The sequence below is a fragment of the Drosophila persimilis genome, unplaced genomic scaffold, assembly GCF_003286085.1.
Source record: "Drosophila persimilis strain 14011-0111.01,24,50 unplaced genomic scaffold, DperRS2 tig00000885-arrow-arrow-pilon, whole genome shotgun sequence".
NCBI classification, from domain to species: Eukaryota; Metazoa; Arthropoda; class Insecta; order Diptera; family Drosophilidae; genus Drosophila; species Drosophila persimilis.
Genome location: NW_020825367.1, coordinates 387,625 through 410,867, shown reverse-complemented (window position 1 = coordinate 410,867; position 23,243 = coordinate 387,625). Strand labels below are relative to the sequence as shown.

Genomic DNA, 23,243 nt, shown 5'->3' with positions numbered 1-23,243 from the left:
TTTACTATTTCTTTAATTTAACGAATTTATCTTTCGATGGCCGCTGTGACGTTCGCAGCCGGAGAAAATATTTTGGGGAATTGTGCATCCTTTTTGAATCAATTTAAATGCCACGGTATATATATGGGGCTAAGACGGCGTCCCATTTTACACGGTATTTTATGGGGTTAAGCGGCTGTTGTTTATACGAGACGGGAATTCATGAACATTCAAACAAAACCAGTTGCCAAATTAGCACGAATAAACTGTTTAGTTATGTCGAGGAAACAGCATTTTTGTCGCATTCATTCCCAGTAATCGTTTTCATTGGCTCTATTATGTTTTAATTTTGTATTAGACTAGTGTTAGGAAACGTTGAATTGCCCATGGTTCCATGGTTTATGCGAAGCATAAATACAAGAAAAGAACCCCTTCCATATGCTTGTGCACACGTTTGACCATGAATTTTATCAAAGCAATTAGAGACTCGAAATTAACACAGTTTGATTGGTTGTTGTTTTCAATGAATAATTTTATTGGGTCGCAAATATCAGTGAGTACATTTCGACAGTAAATTTTGTTAAAGACAGTCGCCATTTTTGCCTGGATATAATAAATCCTCAGTTCAAATAATTCGCATAGCATACCATTATGCACTTCGACTCCTCAACGCAATCCATCATCTACTCCTCCTCCTCCTCCACCTCCGCCAGGGTTCGGGTTCGTTTCGCAATTTATTTGTTGATTAGAACGCTACTCTACTCCTCTGTCGGGAAGCCGTCGCTGACGACAAAGATCATTTCGGCCTGATAATTTTGCATTTATTATAATTTTTTGTTTGTTGTTTTTACTACTTATAGCGAGGGTTATGTATACATTTGAAGGCGTTGCATTCGCTTTGATTGGGGGCGTCAGGGGGTCATTTTTAACGTTTAGGTCGCTCTCCAGGATGCGCGTTATTTAGTTTTTTTGTGTGTTATTTTAGTATGAATGAATTTGGGGGTATGGGGAATGGGGCAAGGGGCATGGGTCATGCAATTCTGTAACAATTAAAAGTGGGGAAGGGAGGTGTTCGTGTCGTTGTTGTTATCGTTATGGCCATCGTTCGTTCTCGTCTCATTCAAAATATCTCAACACTAAGCTTAAACATTAGACAGAACCACGGAAACAGACTCCTAAAAGCTAACTAAATACGTATGAGCTACGATTAAACATTAATCACTAAGTTTTGGAGACATTGACGGGGGGACATTGACGTTAAGGGAACATCTCTCGACTATGAGTTTTTTTTACATTGCAACAGTGGCCAGGACGACTGTAATGTCATCTGGCTTGCCACCGCGTGCCTGTATATTGTTGCGACGAGCGCTGAGGGCAAAGGGCGAGAGGAACTCGCTGTTGAGGGACAGCGTGCGGGCCATCAGGGCCAGGCTGTTGGCGGTCATCTGTAGCTTGACGGGATCCCGTTCGCCCTCCACATCGCGCAGCACATCCAGCATGAGGTCCTCGGGCACATTGTCGAAGACGCCATCGGTGGCGATGAGTATAACATCGCCATCCTCCACGGGGAAACTCATGGTGTCCGCCGACTCGGGGCTATCGCTCAGCACGTTCGGGCCATGGCCGGGCGGGGGCAGGGATAGCTGGAAGGGCGTGTTGAAGTAGTGCTGTTGCTCCTCAGACTTGTGCACCACCTCGCCCTGCCTCACCACCATGAAGCCACTGTCTCCGATATTGGCAGTGTGCACCGTTTTCGTCTCCCGATTGAGGATTAGCACGCAGGCAGTGCTGCTGCCCAGAATGGGCTTCTTCTGTTCCATCAGCTCGCAGTAGCTGTACGCCAGCAGATTGACGGGTCGCTGCGGGTTAAAGTGACTGCACTGCACCAGGCGCTCGCATGTGCGCATCAGGAAGGAGGAAAACTCGCCCGGATCGATGCCGTAGCTGCGCCAGCCTCCGACACCGTCGGCCACGCCCATAACATCGGCCTGCTCTGTGGATGCCTTGAACCAGGAGTCCTCGCCATACTTTCCAGGCTTGTACTTGTGGCGCAGGTTGTCCTTGGCGAATCCACAGACCACAGACACGAAATGTGGCCGCGGTGAGGCAGACTTGAGAGCACCTTCGCCACCCTTGCTGGCCGCAGCCCCAGTGGCAGACTCCAAGAGTGTGGAAAAGCTGCTACGCAGGGCCCGCGATATCATACGCGATGTCCAGTGAAGCGAATGCATCGCTCAGAAAACTAGTGTGGTCTCGTGGTTTGGTCGGTCGCGTCAATTTGGATTTTCACTTTCGTACATATAGATATCGATTTTACAACTTGTCGTGCATGAAAAACGCGTCGTTTGGCATCAGTCGCATGCCCCGCTTTCGTATCAATAGCTTTTTCGGTGATTGAACTCACAATTTTTCGAATTTTCTAATTTACGTTCCAATTAAATGCGAAATGTTATGTGATACACTTTTTATCCACACCTCCGTCAAATGTCACTTTCGCAGTGTTCAGCAGCTCATAATGATTAAACGAACTTAACCCTCTAAGTCGCACACTTTTTAAACAGGTGAACAACTTGAGCTAAAACACGGCAAATATTACTGTCCGTAAAATCTTCTTGGAGATCCATCCTAATGACCCCTAACTACCTCGATATTTTGCATCTTAACTTTGCTACAATTCTTCAAGTTTCATCACTTTCATGGAGTGTATTTTAACACCCTTTGGTCGACAATGGGTTAATCGTTCTCTGTCCATGATCGGAATTCATGTTCCTCGATTTTGATATTCGGCTTAATATTACTAGCTAGCTAGAGCTTTCAGCCCTGATCACATATTTGTATCCTATTGATGAATCAATTTTTCACTAGATATGCTAATCTTAAACTCTGTTTTTTATAGAATGTTTATGAATAAAGATTTAAACAAAAAAGGTCAAATCACAAAACGTAAGTGTGCACGGTATGTTATGTCATTGTTGCTGGTCAGCTGTAAGTATGTACATTTGTATTACCTATTTTTGTAAATAATTTTTTAAGTTGTGTTTGTTCCAAGCTGCTCTGAAACGTAATTAGTAATGAGCTTCTCTCAGTTTGAATTGTTTATTGCCTATTGACGCCTTTGATTAGTTTCCTGTATATCTCAATTCCGATGCCAATTCTTGGTCTCCGTAAGGAATTTCGTTGAGATAGCTTAAATTTGAGACTGAAAAATATCTGCATTCAATAGAGCATATCTAACAAACACTTCCTCAATTCTATTATATCCTTATATCCAAGGTATGCAGAATGTTGCTATTTTTTCCGCATGCTGCTGGCCCATACATTCTAAACGGTAAAACCCGATTCAAAGGGGCAATAACCGATTCGAAGAGGGAAAAATATATACCGAAATGTACCGTCTCGTTTTCAAAATATTTCTGAGCGTAGATGGTGTATTTCACCAATACGTGCGCGGTCACACTGTGCGAAGTGGTTGGTGTTGTTTGTGTGTGTGTTGGTAAACAACGAAGTTTCGTGTCTGTGTGTGCCAATGGCACTAGCCCCCCAACTGTAATTATTGCTCTTTGTTGTTGGTAGTGGTTCTTCCCGAACACAAGAATTGTTGCTAGTAGGTTTCGACCCAGTTTTAAACGCGAAGGCTTGAAAAGAAAGCCACCTGAACAGTCACAACAAACGCGAGGTGGTTGTCGAGTGTGGTGTTGTCTGTGGTGGTGTTGGTGTGTCTTGTCTGTGTGTGCCATTGGCATAGAAAATTTTGCATATACACATACAACACAAGCACACGCACACATGTAGAAAGTAAAAATAAAATAAACCTAAAAATAATAGACATATATATAACATACATATATTGCAGATACAAATAAAATTTATCGACTCACGGTGGCGTAGAAATTTGGAAAGTGCACAAAAGTTGCAGAGTACATAACGGTATTACAAACACATCGCTGCATGCATGTGTGCGTGTGGAGGAGGAGTCTCAATGGTTGTTTGATGTTCAGTTTTTGGAGCACAAACAACAATATTAGACGCGAACGACGACGACGCCGCTGGCTCGAGCCGTAGGAGTTTTGGAGTTGAAGCTATGACGACGCGTGACAATGTCGTTTCCAGTCGCTTGTCCAAATTGATGCTCAACAATGCCACCAGCAGCAGCACCACAAGCACCGCCACCACCCACAACGGCCAGACGCCTGCCTCCATGGTGCAATCACCCACATCGCCTGGAGAGCAATCCGAGTTGAATCAATTAAAGCGCGATGCTGATCCGCAGTTTTCGCGCTTTGCCGACTATTTTGTGATATGTGGCCTGGATCTGGACACGGGCCTTGAGCCAGATCGCTTTGCAGGTGCGACTCCATCCCAGTGATTGTTTGGGGAGAAGTACTAAAGACTTTATTTTTTTTTTAGGGGACAATCTGCACTGTTCTCCCCTGGATCGGGCGTACAAAAGCAAACCCCTGGCCCACTATCCCGAACATGTGGCCTGGAACCCCTTTGATGCCCATGGGATATGCATGGTAGGTCCCCACTCTCTCCATCCTCTATTCTAATATTCCATATTCATATGCTCCATAATTGAGCTCAATTGGTTGCCCTTTTCGATGAAAATTCATGCTTCGCTGGCGTCGTGGTCGTGCTCATTGATACGATTGTGGAGTGGGGTAGGGAGACGAGACTGAAGTAGCATTTTTAATTGATGCCACATTGCCATCAGCAAGCAGCCACGACGATGACTACGTTGTGTAGTCGACTTTTTCCCTCATTCCATAATCATCTTATCATCAAATGGATCTCTAGCCATCAATGGATTTTATTTATAACTTTGAGAAATTGTCTTATCTAACGATTCGTATATCTGTGTCTGTAGCTCTCGTTGCCCCAGGGCCTGCGCTTTCGTACCCAAAAACACAACATTGAGCCGAGATTCCATTCGTTCGCCACCACTCGGGAAGATGGCAAGCGATGCTATGGCTTCAGTCTGGTCTTCTACGAGGAGATACGTAATCGGAATATCTGCGGGGCCATCCACACGCTGCAGTCCATGTTCATTACGGAGCTATCGAATGGCCAGCAGACGCATTCGCTGAGTCGCGTCAAACAGGATGGTCCTGTGAGCCGTTCCCTGCCGCGACACTTTAAGGTGGCGGGACAGGCACCGCAGTCCGCACAAAGCTACTACGACATCAATAAGGATAAGTTGTATGTGGCCAAGAGCATTTCGCTTATTTGTCAGGCTCCCTATGCCTTTGCAGCGCAGATATTTCTCAAGAATCTGTACAGGTACAGTGTAGGCAGGAGCAGTAGGTTTTTCTCTGGAAACAGTATTAATCTGTTAACCCGTTCTTTGTAGATGTCTTCCACGTCAGCCTGGTGCTGGCATCAGTCTCGAGTCCTATGTCTACAACATTCTCTATGAAGTGATGCTACCTCAGCCAGGCAAGTCCATTCGCGTTTATTTGCCCCCCACAGAGCCGCATATGGCGGCTATCGCATTGATCCTGCAGCGTCCGTTGCTGGCCACGGAATTGCCGCTTCTCGATTTCCCTCTGCGTCTGCTCTTCAAGTATCTGGGCGTGGAGTGCGTCATACAGCTACTGACATGTGTGCTGCTGGAGAACCAGGTGCTGCTTCGATCAACAGGTAAAAAAAGGATGCCACATCGCTTTATTCCTCATTCTTGATTTCGGTTTCCTTTTCTCTTTTAAAGACTACCAAAGACTCATGATTGTGGGCGAATGCATAACGTCTCTGCTCTTTCCATTTGTTTGGCCTCATGTCTATGCCCCCATTCTGCCCGCTGCATTGCATCATTTCCTGGATGCTCCGGTTCCGTTTGTGATGGGATTACATGCCGGATGCGAGGCGGCGCATAAGATTGGCAGCGAGGCGGCCCTGTGCTTCGTGGACATTGACAAGAAGCTCATCCAGCTACCGGAGGAGATGCCTGTGTTTCCCCACAAGCAGGATTTTATGGCGGAGATCAGTTCGGTGCTGGACAAATTCGAGATTGAGCGAGATCGCGACCAGGAGCCCAGTCTGAAGAATGGCTATGCAGGGCGTGGCGGCAGTGTAGGAGGTGGCGGCGGCGTCGATGCCATGATCTCGAGCTGCACCTTGCCAACGGGCCTGCAGGCGGCACGACGCAGCAAGGAGCGCTTCCAGCAGCTACAGGAGACGGTGTATACGCTGTCCGGACCCGGGCAATCACCGGGTGGGGGACCCGTGGACTACCAACCGCTGACCGCGCATCCCTCAAAGATCGATCATGTGCCGCGGATTGCTGATTTTCTGCGCCGCAAGGGAGGCATTAGAGGCACTCAGGGTGGGTCGCCCGTGGGCAGTCCCACTGTTTCGCTATCGTCCTCCCCCGTGGGTGTTTATCACGATGTGGATGCAGTGGATGCCACCATGCCCGTACCTAGGCGCACGGAGAAACCGAAACTCTCGGTCGTGGAGCAGTACTACCAGGATCTGCGCATCAATAACTCTGTGAGGGAGGTCTTTCTCAATCGCTTTGTGCACATGTTCCATGCGTATGAGTATTTCGTAATCTATCCGAATCAGGCCAAGGACGAGTGGCTGTCGAATCGCGAAACGTTGCAGAACTTTGATAAATCGTCGTTCCTCTCGGATCAGCCGGAGCACCATCGGGCGTTTTTGTCGCGCTTCCTTGAATCTCAGATGTTTGCCACGCTGATTGATAATAAAATACTATCCATGTGGGAATCGCTGCCGGATGAGCAGCTCCAGCTGTTTGATCATCGCGTGAAGCTCTTAAGGTAGGTGTTTTCCCTTACCCCCTTAACCCTGAGATTAATGTTTTGTTTTCCATCTCTATTACGAAACAGGCGCCGCCATGGTGAGAACATGATCTGCGCCACCAGCTATGAGCCTTGCGTTCTCAGCCAGGACTCGCAGCAGGGCTTCGAGAAGCGTCTCAATTGCATTGACATCGAGGTGACGCCTCCCAGCGAGATTCTATCCAATCGAGCGGCATATTTTCGCAGCTTTCCGCTGCTGGAGAAGGGCGTGCTGAACCAGGAGTGCGCTTCGAGGTAGTCCCCTTCTCTATGATATGCATTTGTTTTTATTCCACAGCAGCACGCCTACCCGCCCCTGACCCCGCCCCAGACCCCGCCCCAACCCCGAGCTAACTCTTGCACTCATTCCAATAATAAACCTACCCCTCCCCAGCCCCCCCCTTCCAAAAAAAGAAATAAAAATGTACCTAAGCTCCCGCAAAGGCTAGCAAATTTATGATATTATCTAATGTTAGTTATACGACACCATATATACCATAGAAACTAGAAATATAGACCATAGAATGTATGTACAGTTTGTTCGCGGGGGAACTTCACTCCATTTCCTTTTAGTAATTTATTTGATTTTTCTATCACTTAACAATAAACTCTGCATTTCTCAAAGCCTTAATCGAGACTTTGTTTTGTTTGTTTCGTCTTTTGTATCTCTCATTTGTAATCATTTCTGTTCTGTTCTGTTTTGTTCTATCGTTTTTGCATGCTTTGCACATAATAGATCACATCCCTAAACCTGATTTCTTTCGAACGTTTTCTCCACTAATACACCTATATATATGCTTCTGTTCTCGAATATCAAAATTCCAACTAATTCATTCGCGGCTAACCTTCATAATTCAATCAAAACAAACCAATATCCTCCTCCAACCCGCAAACCACCGGAAAACACAGAGGCAACAGTTTGCGGCGGGTTAAGAATGGGAATAAATGGAGGGCCAGGGAGATATCGCTGGACCAGAAGGCCCCAAGCGCCAATTCCATCAATCGATTGTCTGCCAATCTGACCACAGCGGATGTGAGTCCGGCCTTGATAGCCCAAGCTAATTGGACATTTGTAGAGCGTCTTCTTAAGGTAAATACAGGAATGACAGGATCTCCTATCCCCAAAGCCCTAATACCCTAAAACCATTCTGTTTTTTTCCCCTTTTTTAGGACATAAAATCAAAGAGCAAACGCATGCTGCTGGAGAAGATGGGCAATGAGGCAGTGGCTTTGGGCCTCAAGGGTGATGGCATCGAGGAGAACACTCTGATAGCCAGCATGTGTGATCTGCTAGAGAAGATCTGGTCGCATGGACTGCAGAATAAGCAGGGGAAGTCCGCACTTTGGGCGCATTTGCAGGCCTACATTGAAATGCAGGAGGCACGCATTGGCGGCGACAGTTCCGGTGTGGAGCAGACGGCTCCAGTATCCAGCAGTCCAAGCAATAAGATGGCCATAGCCACAGCATCGCCAGCACTGGCATGGAATGCAATGCGCAAGCGAATGGATTGTGAGTTCACAGGACAGGATCCAATAGGTTTCTCTTCATTTACATATGTATATCCCTCTGTCCTTTCAGATCTTTCTACATTCCAAACGGACTTTGATGGTCCGCCCAGCCCCAACCGCAGTCGTTCGCGTGATCGCAATAAATTTGTGGGCCTGGAGCAGCTGTGTCCGCTGCCAGAGTCCCTAGAGTTCGATGTAAAGTAAGTACATTGTATAAATTCCCCTTGCACCATTTTATTGACTGACTGAAATTCTGCTATGAAAAACGCACAGAAACGTATTGGCCATGGCTGATATTAAGACGCACATTGGCTATACACGCGCCTGGGTGCGTCTCTCGCTGGAGAAAAAACTGCTGTCGCGACACTTTCGCACTCTGCTCTCGGATGAGAGCCTTCTGAGGTCACTGTATAAGCGCTCGGCCTTTCTGCGGTGCGAGGAGGAGAAGGAGCAGTTCTTGTATCATCTGCTGACCCTCAATACCGTGGACTACTTCAGCTTCACCAACATCTATCCCACAACGAGTAGGTCCAAGCTAGCCTTAGCCCCTGTCTGCTATTGCCTTACCCTTCTCTCTCACCTTCTCTGTTGCCCCCAGAGCTGCCCTATCGCGTTGTCATCTTCCCCTCCCGAAAGTACGGCTCCTATCACACCTCCAGCAATGTTTGGATCATGGTCTCGGGCACCATGAATGAGACACAGCGGGTGCCAGTGCCCAAGGGTTCCCTGGAGTTTATTTTTCATGTAAGCATTGACTCAGAATATTCGAGTATAAATATATATATATATATAAATAACCCTTTCCTTTCATTTGGCAGTACAAAAACCTTGGCCTCTTGACAACCATGCGCATTGGTCACGACAATTCGGGGCCAAGCCACAAGTGGCTCGTGGAGCAGGTGGTGATGCGCAATGAGGTCACCGGACACACCTACAAGTAAGCCAGAAACAACCCCATCCAAATAGTTGACCCATTCTCAATTGAAATGTTTCGCACTTTCGCAGATTCCCCTGTGGCCGATGGCTGGGCCGTGGCGTGGACGATGACTCCACAGAGCGTTTGCTGGTGGGCCAACGCATCTCGACGAGTGTGAAGAATGCCGAGCTAGTGCCGGACACCCGCACGCCGCCACGCACACGCAGTCCCAGTGTGCAGCGCCAGGAATCGCTGGCGCCATCGGAGATCCAGCACCAGTTGGGCAATTGCGTGAATGTGATTGTCAAGTGGCACTACAAACCGAGCAGGGACCGGGATGTGGGCACTCTAACGAACCTCCTCTGCGGCGATGATGGCCTGGTCAAATGCCTGGAGCAGGTGTTCCTCTGTGGCTTTCGCTCAGCACGTTTCTTTGGCAGAAATCTCTACATCTGGGATTATTTCAGTAAGCGAAAGGGCCAATCCATCTGTAGATTCGTATTTGAACCCTTATTTCCATTTAAGCCAAGGTTAAAGAGCTTTTTGAGCAGAATCTGCAGCTGGAGCTGGAGGACTCTGCCTCCAGCATGGACTCCTCCTTCAGCAATAGCAGCGGCAGTGGCAATAGCCTACAGCGTCGTGAGATCACCAGCATCTGGCGTCTGTATGTGCAGCTAATGGACGAAATCAACGGCACGGCCCTGGGCAAAGATGGAAAGTTCCAGCTGCTAATGTGCCTGAGCCTCCGAGAGCATCTGCTAACGCGCCTCATCAAGCCGATGGCCCTCACCAAAGTTACCCAGGAGATGTACGACGAGGAGAGCTTTCTGCGGCGCCGCAATCTTCTCACCTTTTTCATTCAGATTCTGGAGCCGCTCGACGACTGTCACATTGTGCTGGAAAACTCCATTACCCAGGGCATACGCATTCCATCTCAGTGCTGAGATGAGTCCGATCCGACCGATCCCATCCAAATCCCCTACGACACAGCACTCACTTCAACCCACGGAAATTGTTTTGCAACCAGTGACCTAGAGAATACTCATATACATATGCTCTTAAGGAATCTCGGAAATACTCGAATTCGTTGTTAGATTTATCTAAGAAATCCTGCCCCTTATATACTCATCCTTAACCTTATCCTTATCCTTGCCATTCAATCCATTATATGCTTGCCAAGAACCAAGTCAGACATACTATATAGAGAGCAAACCAAACCAAGAAACGGGAAACCGAAACCATGAGAAAATTGAAGCCAAAGTCGAAAGAAATTCCTTATCGAATTTTAAGAACATTTACCGTGCAATTAAGACGTTTACTATAACAAATTCTAAAATGTGGTTCAAAAATCTACATATACATATGCATACATATGTACATACAATTGTGTGCGTATGTGTGTGTATGTGTGTGTATAGCTAGCAATTAAGATATTCCAATATTCTTGGTCAATTCCAAAGTACACTATTTTCAACGGTAGCTTTTGATTTAGTATCTATTTTTTTCTGTTTACCAAAGAACTATTGAGCTATTGTTTTATATTTTATATTTTATTATTTTTTTAAAACAAATGCAAGAAAGATATACCCAAAAGTGTTTTTGTTTGTATTCCAACTGTACGTTTAAACTTTTGAGCCAAAAAATGTTTGAATTTATTACCCTAAGACACTGAAAGTCAATAAATATGCAAAAGACAGCAATTATATTAATCAGCGAAGATCGAACTAAGAGCAAGCGCAAGCCTAGCGTCGCCGGATATGCGGTTCCCTTCCCGAACTCCACAAGCTTCATAGTGATGCTCGTACACAGATACGACGGCGAGAGCGAGAGCGGCACTTGATTGATGGCAATCTTGTTTAGCTGCGAAGATCTATGTACGTAACATTTTGTATAGCATGGATTGCTTGGAGTCAAGCAATTTGTTCATATTCGCATATGGGGGGAACCTTTACCTCTAGAACATTTTCAGCAAAACTTTTTGTCATATTTTCAAACAAACAACGACGTGAAAAACAAAATGTAGAAGGGAATTAGTTTCACTGATTGAAATTTAATGTAAAACGTGGTTTAAACTATTGGAAAAATATAAATAAACTTTGCAAAAATAAGGACATATACCCCTGAATTGAAAGTGCAATGATCTGAATCGCATGAATCACCCACTCCCGTTCATTTGCATTCCGTAGAACTCTCTACTAAAAGTTTAAATTTAAATGATGTTGAAATTATACACACTTTTAAAGAATGCCCTGCAATATCAGACGAACTTTTATTTTGTATATGATTTATTTGGTAACTTTTTTCTTAATATAGTCCATAATATATTATATATTTCATACATGACTTCACATTGGACCGTAAATTTACACGGGATCCTCCGCCTTAAAATTAAAATTAATGTCTATTTGGGCTAAGTATATTTACGCTTACTATATTTATATTTCATTATATACTAACAGACAGATATTGCCCGAAGAAGTCCATCACTAGGCATTGCTGTCATCACTAGATTTACATAGGCCCAGGCAGAGCATACACATGCACACATATACAAAGTAACGGTAAGCAGAACCAATGAAAAGCGGGCAGAGAGCCTGCTGCGCCTGCGCATGAGTCTGCAGCAGCGCTGCGCTGCTTCAATTTCGCGTGTCCGCAGCCTATAAAATGGGGGCAACGTGCGGTCTGCGACTCATTTGTTCAAAATTCCTCCGACCTTATCCACCTAATTTAATTCGCCCCATACCTCTTTCTGGCTCTGAACCACCGCTACCGCTTTACGGCTCTCAGCCGCCAGCCGCTCCCGCTTCAACAAAAAGCTAAAATTCTTACTGCTGCGATTCTCTCTGGAGAATGCTCCCAGTCTGCCGCTCCAAAATTCCTCCGACCTTATGTCTTGAAAAAAACCAATTAGGCGGAGGCCCAAGATTGAAATTGTTTTCGTCTTAGAAAGCCAAAGATTGCTTACAACTCGTATAAGAGCTCAATAGAATTGGGTACGTTAATTCCCCCCATTCTCTTCCCCATTCTTGTATCGTCCCGATACATTTTGAAGTTCTGATAGAACTCTAATTTCTTCTGATAGTATTTGAAATTCTTTGCCCTGTCATCGGTTTCTTGGTTCTTGGTATCCGTTGATATGCTCATAAGAATTTCCATCGTCCCCAAGAAATCCACTTTTTCAAATGGATGGTTCTTTTTCTCTGACTCCTGCCTCTTATTCTCTTTGTTCGATTGTATATTTTTGCTAATTTTCGTGCTCTGCCTCGATCCCATGGCTTTCATTTGCACGAATGAGATTCTCAATTTTATCGCTGCTATTAATTGTGTACGTTTCTTCATTTTCCGAAACGCTTGATAAAGCTATATGAAAACGTTGATAATTTTCAGGTCGTTGGTCCAATTTTAGCTTATAACAATATGCACTCTGGACCCCATTAATGCAGGAGGGGCAAATAAGCTGCGGCATAGAGTCCCAGCTCTCCACAGAATTCTTAGGTGAGGACTGGCTTATTTTCGGGGGCTATTTTCAGGCAGCTCCCAGAGATTGCAGATTTCAGCGAATATGTCGACAAGTGGAACGGAATCATCAGGCACACCTTCGCCATTCTTTGCGCTGGTGTAATATGAGTGAACTTAGATAATTTCATTTGGAGCGTCTGCTCCGCAGTGTTACTTTATTCAGAATGATTCTTATATATATATTCATGATGGGTTCAGCTGACCCGAAACATGCAATGCTTATATCTACGTTTTATATTTATGTGCCAGTATATTGGTATATATATCTATGATGCGATATGTATTTTAGAATTTTACCCTTATCATTTATGTGGGTTATATTATTTATTTTAATTGTGTTGTTGAACAAAAGGAGATACGATCCTATCAAAGTAGTATTGTCTACGTTATTGTTGCCTGAAACTAATATGGCACCATTCTGTATGATGTCTATTTCTTTGTTGTTTTCCCTTTTTTAGTGCAGTTGGCCTTAAAGCCATTAGGTAAATTGGTGAAACAGGTCTTCTTTAAATCTATTTGTGCGTGGTTGTCAGAAGTCTCACTTTTGAAATTATTCATTAAATAGTATTTCTCCTTACATTCACAAACATTTTCACTTATAACTAACATTCCATCATCTTGTGAGATGGCTCTTGCATGGTAAAGCTTGCAAGATCGTTAATTTGAGGACATTTTATATAAATGATTATTAAATCTGAATTTCGAATTAGTTTAACCGTTGCAATATTCAGTAGATCAGACAGTTCAACAGGCTGTTTTTCATGCTTAAAATTGTCCTCTATTTCATTTTTATTTACAATTTTTGTATTGAAAATGTTTACCTTAAAGAGGGTTATGGTATCAACTAAATTTAGTAGACCAAAAGTTATTAATTTTAAACGATGCTTTCTCAGTATCGTTTCTTCATTGAAGATGACATTTTTCAATGAATTTGAGAGAAATTCAATTTCATTGACAACTTTGTAATTTATTATAAATTGTTTATTATTATTTTCAATTGATTAATTTACTTTATTCTGTATTTTCAAAAAGTCGTCGTGATCAGGGCTGCCTGCTATCCATTTCCAAATGGTACCTAATTCATTAATTCGCCTTTTATTCCGTTTTGCTAAAATTCATAAATTAAATTATAAGTATTCTTTAATGGTACTTCTTTGTGCTTAAACATATTGCCCCTATAGGTATATATTTAGATTTATACCATATGCATATATATATACAATTTTCATTGGAGTTGCGGAGGCGGCTATTGTAGGACACGAAGCGGTCGAAATTCTCTCTTCAGCGTTGGATTAATACCGTTCAGCTTCGAGTTCATCTTCAAAAGCAGGTTGCTCATCACCTGTCCGTTGAACCTCCGTTTGCCGGTGGCCTGTATGATGCATTGGGTCAGAATGCCATGTTCCAACTCTGCCTTTTGTTTCACAACACATATTATTAATTATTTAAACACTGCACTTACCTGATAATAAAATTAATCACAGCAATTAATTTCACTTCGTTTGCGCACAATTAGTCGATTGCAAATAGCAAATGCAAAGTAGTGTTGGGTAAACATTGCTCATTTTGGTGAACATGTTCACTTGTTCTTTTTTAGTAAGTGAGTCACTTGCTCAGTTGCTGACTTGCTCACTCAGTTGTTCACTATTCATGTACAGACGGTTCCAAATTTCACTATACTTTCGAATTAGCGACATTTTGAATTTTTAATACAAAAAGTGTGAAGTAAACGCAAATATGAGCAACAGCTGCCAGATCGCAAAATGCCCTTTGAGGAGCAAAATGGCGCAAAAAGTGAGTAGAGAACAAGTGAACAAAAATGAACAAGTGAACAACAAAGAACAAGTGAGCAAAAAAGAACAGCTTGGAAGGAACATGTTCAGTTGCTCACTTAAGTGAACAACTCTTTTTTATTCAATCACTCATGAGCAGCACAACACTAATGCAAAGCGAAGAAAGAAAAAGAGTTCTGCCGACGCAGGCGCAAAAGAGACGAACAGAAAAAACGAAGTTCTCCTCTACTTCGCACGGTCGGCAGAACCGAATTTCGTTCGGCACGCGCGGAATAGAAAGAAACAAAAGATTCGATTTGGCTGGCGTCAACGCCTAGATGACATTGTAGGTGACATTCGTCATCGCTCACTGCTGGTAAAGCAGTAATGTTTCTTTTTAGCTTTAAGCGCTAATGTGTTGTTTGGTTTGCGTTTTCTCTTCGAGCGTTCGAGCGTATTTTAATGTATGGATGCACACGTATTCTTACATGCTGCATGTATAGGGTTTAGAATTTCTGGCATGAGTTTTTTAATATAGACTACACGAATGTAATGAGCAGCACTTTTGTTATCGATTCGCTTCTTCCACGTGTTCAGATCGTCGAATGGTGAACAGCGCAGGAACTTCAAAAGCGCATATACATATATCTAGTTCCTTGTTTTGTCTGGGTGTGCCAGTCAGAGTCCAGCGTAACTTGCCGCGCAGATCGCTTACTGCGATTGAATATCTATTTGGGCCAAGTACCTATACACTTATTTTTTCCCGAAAAAGTCCATCACTAGGCACTGCTGTCATCGCCAGATTTACCCAGGCCCAGGCCCACACACATACACATGCATACATATACAAAGGAATGGTGAGCAGAACCAATGAAAAGCGGGCAGAGAGCCTGCTGCGCCTGCGCATGAGTCTGCAGCAGCGCTGCGCTGCTGCAATTTCGCGTGTCCGCAGCCTATAAAATGGGGGCAACGTGCGGTCTGCGACTCATTTGTTCAAAATTCCTCCGACGTTATCCACCTAATTTAATTTGCCCCATACCGCTTTCCGGCTCTCAGCCGCTCCCGCTTCAACAAAAAGCTAAAATTCTTACTGCTGCGATTCTCTCTGGAGAATGCTCCCAGTCTGCCGCTCCAAAATTCCTCCGACCTTATGTCTTGAAAAAAACCAATTAGGCGGAGGCCCAAGATTGAAATTGTTTTCGTCTTAGAAAGCCAAAGATTGCTTACAACTCGTATGAGAGCTCAATAGAATTGGGTACGTTAACTGCCGCCATTCTTAAATGTTTCGTGCTTTCTCAGAATCGTTTCTTCATTGAAGATGACATTTTTTAATGAATTTGAGAGAAATTCAATTTCATTGAAAACTTTGTAATCTATTATAAATTGCTTATTATTATTTTCAATTGATCGCTATTGAAGTTTATTTCTTTTTCCGAATTTCTTTTCATAAACTACTCATATTTTATATTCTTTTTCTCTTCTATCTTTGCATATATATCAATTTTCATTGGAGTTGCGAAAGCGGTTTGATCCTTCACTTGCATTGACCGTCTGTCTGTTGCTGTTGGTCACCTTGATCCTTCAGCACCTTGACCAGCATCTACTGTTGCAGCACTGCTATCAATTGGCCGTTGTCCGCCACTGGCCATTCCCTCTTCAACTTTTCAACTTGTAGCTCTATTTAAGCATTCTCAAAACTGGCACCAGTAGTTACGCTTATACTTTGCGTATTTTGTATTAATAGAGAGACTTTTTTGAACTGGGGATTTCACGTGTTGTTCCGTACACCAGCCGCTCCCGCTTCAACAAAAAGCTAAAATTCATAAATTAAATTATAAGTATTCTTTAATGGTACTTCTTTGTGCTTAAACATATTGCCGCTATATATACATTTAGATTTATACCATAAGCATATATATACAATTTTCATTATAGTTGCGGAAGCGGCTATTGTAGGACACGAAGCGGTCGAAATTCTCTCTTCAGCGTTTGGTTGATGCCACTCAGCTTCGAGTTGATCTTCAAAAGCAGGTTGACAATCACCTGTCCGTTGCACCTCCGTTCGCCGGTGGCCTGCATTGATCAGAATGCCATGTTCCAACTCTGCCTTTTGTTTTAGATGGTCCGATATGCAATGATTGGGGTGCCGTAGAATGTGGCCTCGAGACTTAAAGGTGTCCTCGGCTGCCTCGTTTTGATCCTCATTTTTTTATTTCTTGCTTTTTGGCATTTTATTTTGCTTCAAATGGAAATTAAGATTTTAAAGTAACATTTTTTAGTTACTGTTACTACTGTTCAGCATCAGACAATGCAAGACCACACTGCGCAACTGTTGAATACCACACTGGGAGGAAATATTCTTAATTAAAGACGGAAAGAAATATTGTTTTTATCGAATATATGGATCCCCATCCCCATGCGCAATGCATAATACGTTTTTTTTATTCCATCTAAATGTAATTTATTTTTATTTTTAAGCATAAATAAAAAAGGTGTTTCGTTTTATATCAGGCGTATTCACACACCTACACTAGCTGACCCATTGCCACAGGAGGGACATGCTCACATGCACATTATTTTGTTATCTCGTTCGATTCGCTCGTCTGTTCTTTCTGCACCCGGCCAAAATAGGGCCCCTTGAGTCTTGCTCAAATTATTCACTCTAAAAATCACACAAATTGACCAAAATTGCTGTTCTTACTGATGAAAATCGGCATGATTCATGTAAATTTGTTCTAAATCACGTCCGTCCGATAGTAGAATGCAAGCAAATCGGCCCAGATTGCCGAGTCTGGATCAGATCGGATTATTAATATAGCCAGAAGTAACCAATCAATTCTCAGTGGCTTCCACGCTCTCTCATTCCCTCTCTCTCTGACACACTCTTCGGAGTACAATGTGTGCGCCCTCTGGCGGAGAGGAAGAGACAACCGACAGATACTAGCTCGATAGTATCACGATAGTATAGTTAGTAGCAAAACCATCGATAGTAGCGGTTAGCACCAGAACACCTGCCTTGACTGGCAAGCGAACGTACACGAAATTACACGGTACATATATTTGATCGATAACAGCAACGATAACCACAATACACACGTATTTTGTACGAAAATTAATAAAATCTGAATAAATTTTTAAATTATATATAATATAATCGCGGAGCTCGTCTACAACCATGTCTGCGCGTATGCTGAAGAAGCTGCAGGGCGACGCTGACAAGCTGCCGCCGCCGCCCGACGACGAAGAGGGCGAGGAATTGAGTGACAATGACGAGCTGGAGGACTACAATACTGTCAGAGATCGCAAATCGCATTTAAATCCATTTGATCTGGTACGTAGCCCCTGTCTGAATCATCCAATTCACGACTGCCAGCTCAACGTCAACTGCCCATTCTCCAACGTCGCGTCCAATTCCAGTTGAATCAGCCCGGCCTGAGTCTCTCGGAGAGCGAGTTCAAGGAGGATGACAACGAAACGGAGCATCCGTCGGCTGCTTTGCCGAACGCCAGTGCCGCTGCCAAAAAGAAGAAAAAGAAGCGCAAGAAGAAAGTCAAGTCCAGCGGTAATCACATCAGCAGCGAGGACAACGAGCGGCAGGACAAGTACTTCGAGAAGGATCCATTGTTGGGCAAAGTCTACGATGCAGTGCCCAGGCAATCGGTAAAGCAGCAGGCATCAGCTGCTGCTGCCGCTGGAGCTGCTGGCGGTTCGGCAACCAAGAAGCTGCTTAGCGTGGAGCTGCGACACCTTAATTCGCACAACGAGATGCGTCGGACCTTCGGCAAGCGGGTGGTCAAAGTAGAGTAAGTGATCCCCACCGAACTATTGTGGCTTTACGCTCTAATTGGGTACATTTTTTGTGCAGAACCAAGCGTGGCCGCCAGAAGCCCACTCTGAAGTCTACCTATATGGTGACAGCCAGGGAGTCCTGGCCACAGCTCACCAAGAACACCATCACGATGCAACTGCTCCCGACAATCGAGTTACCCGGTTCCTCAATGTCCACGAAGAGCAGCAGCAGCAACGATGCAGTGCAGTGGTTTGCGTTCGAGCATAGTCAGTACTACCAGGGAGTGCAGCACATGTTCCTCTCTGCCCTGGAGCGCATCGATTCGGAGTTTCTGATCACGCTTATTAAGCGCTGCCCCTACCACGTGGACTCGCTAGTCCAGCTGAGCGAGGTCTGCAAGATGACCGAGGACTTTGCCCTGGCCGCGGAGCTGCTGGAGCGCGCTCTCCTTCTGCTGGAGTCGTCGCTGCACATTAACTTCAGCCTGACATCGGGCAACTGCCGCCTGGACTACCGTCGCCAGGAGAACCGCTCATTCTACATTGTGCTCTTCAAGCATGCCCAATATCTGGAAGAGCGTGCATGCAGCCGCACAGCGTTTGAGATCTCAAAGCTGCTGCTGAGCCTCCAGCCAGAAACGGATCCGCTGGCCATGATTCTGGTCATCGACTACTACGCCCTGAGGAGCAAACAGTTTGGCTGGCTGGTGGAGTTCTATGAGGAGTACAATGTCGCCCGGAACCTGTCGCAGCTCCCCAACATGGCCTACTCCTACGCCCTGGCCCTGTACACACTGCACGGCGCTTGTGATCGCTCCAACGATGCTCTGCAGTATGCACTCCTTATGTTTCCGGCTGTGTTGAGGCCACTCCTGGACGAGATGTCGGTGCAAACGGACAAGCGCGTGCTGGCCTCGTCATATTTCTTCTCGGATGTGTCGGGAAAGTGAGTGTTCTGGCACCTGGAAGAGGGTTTCGATTATAGCTATCTAATACGTTATCGCTCTCTCTCCATTTCCCTTTCCCCCAGTCAATCGCCCGCCCTGCACCAGCTTGTGTGCTTGTATGTGTGCCGTGCTCGAGTCGTTTGGCGTTCGACCGAGGTGCTGCCGTGGCTGGAGTCCAATGTCAACATCGTACTCGATCGCATCGAAAGCAAAGACCCTGTTGTTAGTGAATACAAAGAGAAACGGTCCGTACGCTATGGCGGCACACCGCCACGACCCATTTTGCGGCATGTGATACTCTCCGACTACAAGGAGAAGGTTCCCCTGGCCGTCTTTGTGGCCAAGGAGAAGCAGGCGATTATGACCTACGATCCACTGCCACCACCAGACAGTGTCAATTGCTATCAACAGTACGACAATAGCTGGGAGACCTTAGCTTAAATGTACATATATATTCTTTGCAGAAAGTCTTCATCCAGCAGCAGTCCCACAAACAACCCCAGCAACTCCGTATCTATGTTTTTCCAATCCCTCTTGCCATCGTTCAACATTGCGGCAGTTCAACAACAGGCCCAGGTTGCAGGAGTTGGAGCAGCAGCAGCCCTACCGCCAGCTGAGGCTGCGGCCGCAGCAGCAGTTGCAGAGCAGCTGGCCAGGCCAGCCAACGGCGAAGCCGAAGGTTTGTTCCTCCCCGGCTCCTTTCATAATTTCTAATGTTTATAAATCCTGAAACGATTGTAGAAGTTGGCCTGCAGCAATCGCTCACTTTGATAATGGATGCCATGCGGGACTTTCTGCAGAACTTTCGTGTTGCGGAGCATCTCCGATCCCCGGAAACGGCAGCCGCTCAGTCGAACAGCAGCAACGACGAGGAGGAGGGCTCCAGCGACTATGTTGACTAGTCAATTATTCAAAAGTCATAGTTTGAAAACGTTTTTTGGAAACTCCGAACCTTTTTGCTATATTCCCATCAGCTAAATCGACACCGTCACAAAATTTATATATGATATGAAAGGATATATATATATATATATATTAGATCAATTTAAACGAACACACACAAAAGACACACATATACAGAGCATGTGAACAATGCATTGAATAAAACTTTTCCAGTACAAGCTTCCAGGTCAAAAAGGAGCCACGTTTTGAGCTTAAAGAATGTTTTATTGATTTATTTAATGCCATTTCAAATAATGCCCTATCAATATAACAAACAGGTTCCTCCACAATAATTCTTATCTTTTCTTTTTTATGGTATTTCATTTCATTTCATTCCGTTTTGTTTTCTGTAAACCTTTATCGCTTCGCAGTTATTGCAATTATAAATATTACTATGACAAGTACAGCGTTTTTTCCGTATATATATATATATATGTAAGAATGGTGAGGGCAGGGTATGCTTTTCAAGATCTTGGGTGTTTGTTTTTTTTTTTGGGTTTTGTGTGCGATATAAAATCTAGAAGTAATGCACCTTACAGAATAGCAAACATTTAACTGGCAGACATCGGAATTGTTGTTTTTTTTAAGAGTTTTTAAGCTTAAATTAGAGCGAAACCGCTGGCCGTAAAGAGAGAGGGAGAGAATTACCACACTTTTAATACGCTTTTAAAAGCTAAACATACAAGGGGAAAATCGGTACTAATACTTTAGCGCATGGAATACAACATAATCAAAGCAAATAGAATCAAATTTAAAATTGAAAATATTAATAATAACTGCACCTCTGCTGCATTGGACAGGCTGGCCCCGACTGAATCGAATCAAATCGGAACATATCAATTATGTCATGGTGCCAAAGACGGGATTGTGACGGCAAATGCTCGGGCCATACTCCTCGTAGGCAGCCTTTGTGTGACACACCTGATAGAACTCGGGCTGTAAAAAGAAACAATAACCATTATCAATGAGCATCAGTTGTAAGGGCTCCTTGGCGATGGTAACACACCGTTGAGGCCAACATGCTGCCGCCAAACCACACTGCATACCGCTGCATGTGATGAGTAATCACTTGAACGTCAATTGGTTTTGGCTGTGGAATATATAAAAACCCGATTCAGATGCATGACTCATACGAGAGTGAGTGAGCTAACCTTAATGCGTCCCTCGGATAAGTTCTCGCTGATGCGTAAGCGCGTGTCCACCGATCGCTTGATGTCGCGCTGCAGACGCCTGCCAAAGTCCTTGAACATGGTGGAGCCACCGCTGAGGACAATGTTGTTGTACAGCGGACGCCTCACGTCGATAGGGCAGTTCTGGATGACGTTGTCGACAATCTCCGAGAGAGGTATGGTAAAGTCGGGGTTCGAGAACTCGGGATGGAAGAAGATCTCCGGTCCCAGGAAGCGTTCGTAGCCGACGTCGACGTTGAACGGCGACTTGGTGACCGTGTTGACGCCCGAAAAGTTGCGTATCCATTTATTTGGCTCTGAGTCGTACTTGGCAAACTCTTTGGCAATGTCGGGGCAGATATAGCAGTGCTTCTCTTTGATCGCTTTGGCAGTTTCGAGGCTTTGTTCGGGCGGTATGCCCACCTCCCGTTCACGCAGCAAACTCTGGATAAACGATGTGATGTTGCGGCCAGCAATGGGAATGTGCTTGATGCAAGAGCCAATCACGTAGCCCTCGGCCTAAGGAAAAACAAGCTTAATTAATTATTTTTTAGAGGGAAATAATTGATTAAACTACAATGGATTGCAAATAGTTTAGTGGCTATTCCAAGCCCATTCCTACTTTACATTTTGTCAATAAAGTATTTGCTGATAAGATATGGGGAGGGCGCTCTATTTACCACGGGTATAACGTGCGTCACTCCATCGCCACTGTCCACCACAATTCCGGTGAGTGTGCGCTCTTCGGCGGATCTGGAAGCCCAACTGGCAGCCAGGGCCAGCACGGCCTGCACTGCGATATACAGGCCAGGAACATTGAATGTTTCGAACATGATTTCCGCCGTATATTCCCGGTTCTCGGGCGTATTTAGTGGCGGCTCAGTCAGCAGGAAGTAGTGATCCTCGGGCTCCGCGCGCAAGTACTTGAAAATGCACTGCTCCAGGAAGCGCTCCATTAAGTCCCAGTCCTCCACCAGACCATGACGCACCGGGTACTGCAGAGGTGATGATAAAAATTAAGGAATGTCGATAAGCTTATCAGTGTGGCGACATACTTTAATGGAGTAGCCAGTGGCATCGAAGGCTTCATCGCCAATGAAAAAGTCTAGGTCCTCTATGCCTTTCGTGATGCGCCGCGTATTCGTATCGCCAACGCGAGCCGACTCCTTGATGGCTATGGCCGAGGGAATGATGAACTGTGGCTCCTTGTTGCCAGCAAATCCCATCTTCGAGTAGCTGTAAATGTAAACATCGCTATCAGACAGACGACCTATTTTTTCCAATTGGAGACCCCCGCAGGCGGTGGCTGCGACTAAACTTACCCGGTGCCCACATCGATTACGCATGCCGGTAGCCTGCCTGTCATTGTCCTTGATGATTGTGCTTCTGTTTCTAGCAAACCGGCTGAAGTCAACTATTAGCTTCACGCTTTACACCGAGTTAAATTTAAGTTTTATATATTTTCAACCACACCTCCGTCAAACGATGTGTCACTTTAGCCTTTGGGCAGTGCTCAGCAGTTCATGATGATTTACCCATGAGCGAACTTAACCCAGTAGGCCCCACTCTTTTAACATGCAAAGAACTTGACTTAAGCTGCAGAAAATAGTACTGTATGCAAACTCTTCCTGTAGATATATTATAGAAATATATATATATTATATATATATATATTCCTCATAATGACCGCTAATTATCCTATTTTGCATTTGAACTTTGCTACAATTCTACAAGTTTCTTAACTTTCGTGGAGTGTATTTTAATACCTTTTGGTCGACAATGGGTTAATAGTTCTCTGTCCATGATCGGAACTTACATTCCTTGATTTAGATACTCGGTATAATATCACTATCTAACTAGGACCCTCAAACCTGAACACATAACTTTATCCGATTGATGAA

At 44.6% G+C, this 23,243-nt stretch overlaps 4 protein-coding genes across 9 annotated transcripts; 2 read left to right on the top strand and 2 right to left on the bottom strand.

Annotated features, from left to right (window-relative positions):
* Positions 1 to 1,268: 1,268 nt before the first annotated feature.
* LOC6599599 (protein phosphatase PTC7 homolog) lies at positions 1,269 to 2,424 on the bottom strand. Its single transcript, XM_002024653.2, has one exon. The coding sequence runs from the start codon at positions 2,208 to 2,210 to the stop codon at positions 1,269 to 1,271; it is 942 nt and encodes a 313-aa protein (XP_002024689.2). The 5' UTR covers positions 2,211 to 2,424.
* A 1,078-nt stretch (positions 2,425 to 3,502) lies between these two features.
* LOC6599600 (DENN domain-containing protein 5B) lies at positions 3,503 to 10,148 on the top strand. Of its 6 annotated transcripts, none has more exons than XM_026993758.1 (15): positions 3,503 to 3,583; positions 3,833 to 4,325; positions 4,387 to 4,496; positions 4,847 to 5,259; positions 5,330 to 5,619; positions 5,687 to 6,758; positions 6,828 to 7,034; positions 7,689 to 7,869; positions 7,950 to 8,289; positions 8,359 to 8,488; positions 8,562 to 8,812; positions 8,887 to 9,032; positions 9,107 to 9,225; positions 9,294 to 9,670; positions 9,730 to 10,148. In XM_026993758.1, exons 2-15 carry the CDS (start codon positions 4,061 to 4,063, stop codon positions 10,146 to 10,148), a joined length of 4,320 nt encoding a protein of 1,439 aa, XP_026849559.1. In that variant the 5' UTR covers positions 3,503 to 3,583; positions 3,833 to 4,060. The 6 variants fall into 6 exon arrangements, with proteins under 6 accessions (XP_026849559.1, XP_026849558.1, XP_026849557.1 ...); XM_026993757.1 differs by having other exon boundaries at positions 3,506 to 3,655; XM_026993756.1 differs by having other exon boundaries at positions 3,506 to 3,774.
* A 7,467-nt stretch (positions 10,149 to 17,615) lies between these two features.
* LOC6599601 (transcription factor 25) lies at positions 17,616 to 20,390 on the top strand. Its single transcript, XM_002024655.2, has 6 exons — positions 17,616 to 17,826; positions 17,913 to 18,298; positions 18,361 to 19,230; positions 19,315 to 19,641; positions 19,696 to 19,910; positions 19,973 to 20,390. Exons 1-6 carry the CDS (start codon positions 17,671 to 17,673, stop codon positions 20,131 to 20,133), a joined length of 2,115 nt encoding a protein of 704 aa, XP_002024691.1. The 5' UTR covers positions 17,616 to 17,670; the 3' UTR covers positions 20,134 to 20,390.
* Positions 20,391 to 20,798: 408 nt separating this feature from the next.
* Positions 20,799 to 22,817, bottom strand: LOC6599602 (actin-related protein 3). The gene is made up of 6 exons (XM_002024656.2): positions 22,665 to 22,817; positions 22,398 to 22,578; positions 22,023 to 22,337; positions 21,325 to 21,861; positions 21,180 to 21,263; positions 20,799 to 21,109 (listed from the first exon to the last, which is right to left on the bottom strand). The coding sequence occupies exons 1-6, from the start codon at positions 22,706 to 22,708 to the stop codon at positions 21,014 to 21,016; spliced, it is 1,257 nt and encodes a 418-aa protein (XP_002024692.1). The 5' UTR covers positions 22,709 to 22,817; the 3' UTR covers positions 20,799 to 21,013.
* Between the last annotated feature and the right edge of the window lie 426 nt (positions 22,818 to 23,243).

Coding starts and splice junctions, on each gene's coding strand:
- LOC6599599 (XM_002024653.2), bottom strand. CDS start 2,210: ATGCATTCGCTTCACTGGACATCGCGTATGATATCGCGGGCCCTGCGT.
- LOC6599601 (XM_002024655.2), top strand. CDS start 17,671: ATGTCTGCGCGTATGCTGAAGAAGCTGCAGGGCGACGCTGACAAGCTG. Junction 19,231..19,314: donor TTCTCGGATGTGTCGGGAAA/GTGAGTGTTCTG, acceptor CCTTTCCCCCAG/TCAATCGCCCGCCCTGCACC. Junction 19,642..19,695: donor AGTGTCAATTGCTATCAACA/GTACGACAATAG, acceptor TATTCTTTGCAG/AAAGTCTTCATCCAGCAGCA.
- LOC6599600 (XM_026993758.1), top strand. CDS start 4,061: ATGACGACGCGTGACAATGTCGTTTCCAGTCGCTTGTCCAAATTGATG. Junction 7,870..7,949: donor TTGTAGAGCGTCTTCTTAAG/GTAAATACAGGA, acceptor CCCCTTTTTTAG/GACATAAAATCAAAGAGCAA. Junction 8,489..8,561: donor TCCCTAGAGTTCGATGTAAA/GTAAGTACATTG, acceptor AAAAACGCACAG/AAACGTATTGGCCATGGCTG.
- LOC6599602 (XM_002024656.2), bottom strand. CDS start 22,708: ATGACAGGCAGGCTACCGGCATGCGTAATCGATGTGGGCACCGG. Junction 22,338..22,397: donor CCACTGGCTACTCCATTAAA/GTATGTCGCCAC, acceptor TCACCTCTGCAG/TACCCGGTGCGTCATGGTCT. Junction 21,264..21,324: donor TATCCGAGGGACGCATTAAG/GTTAGCTCACTC, acceptor TATATTCCACAG/CCAAAACCAATTGACGTTCA.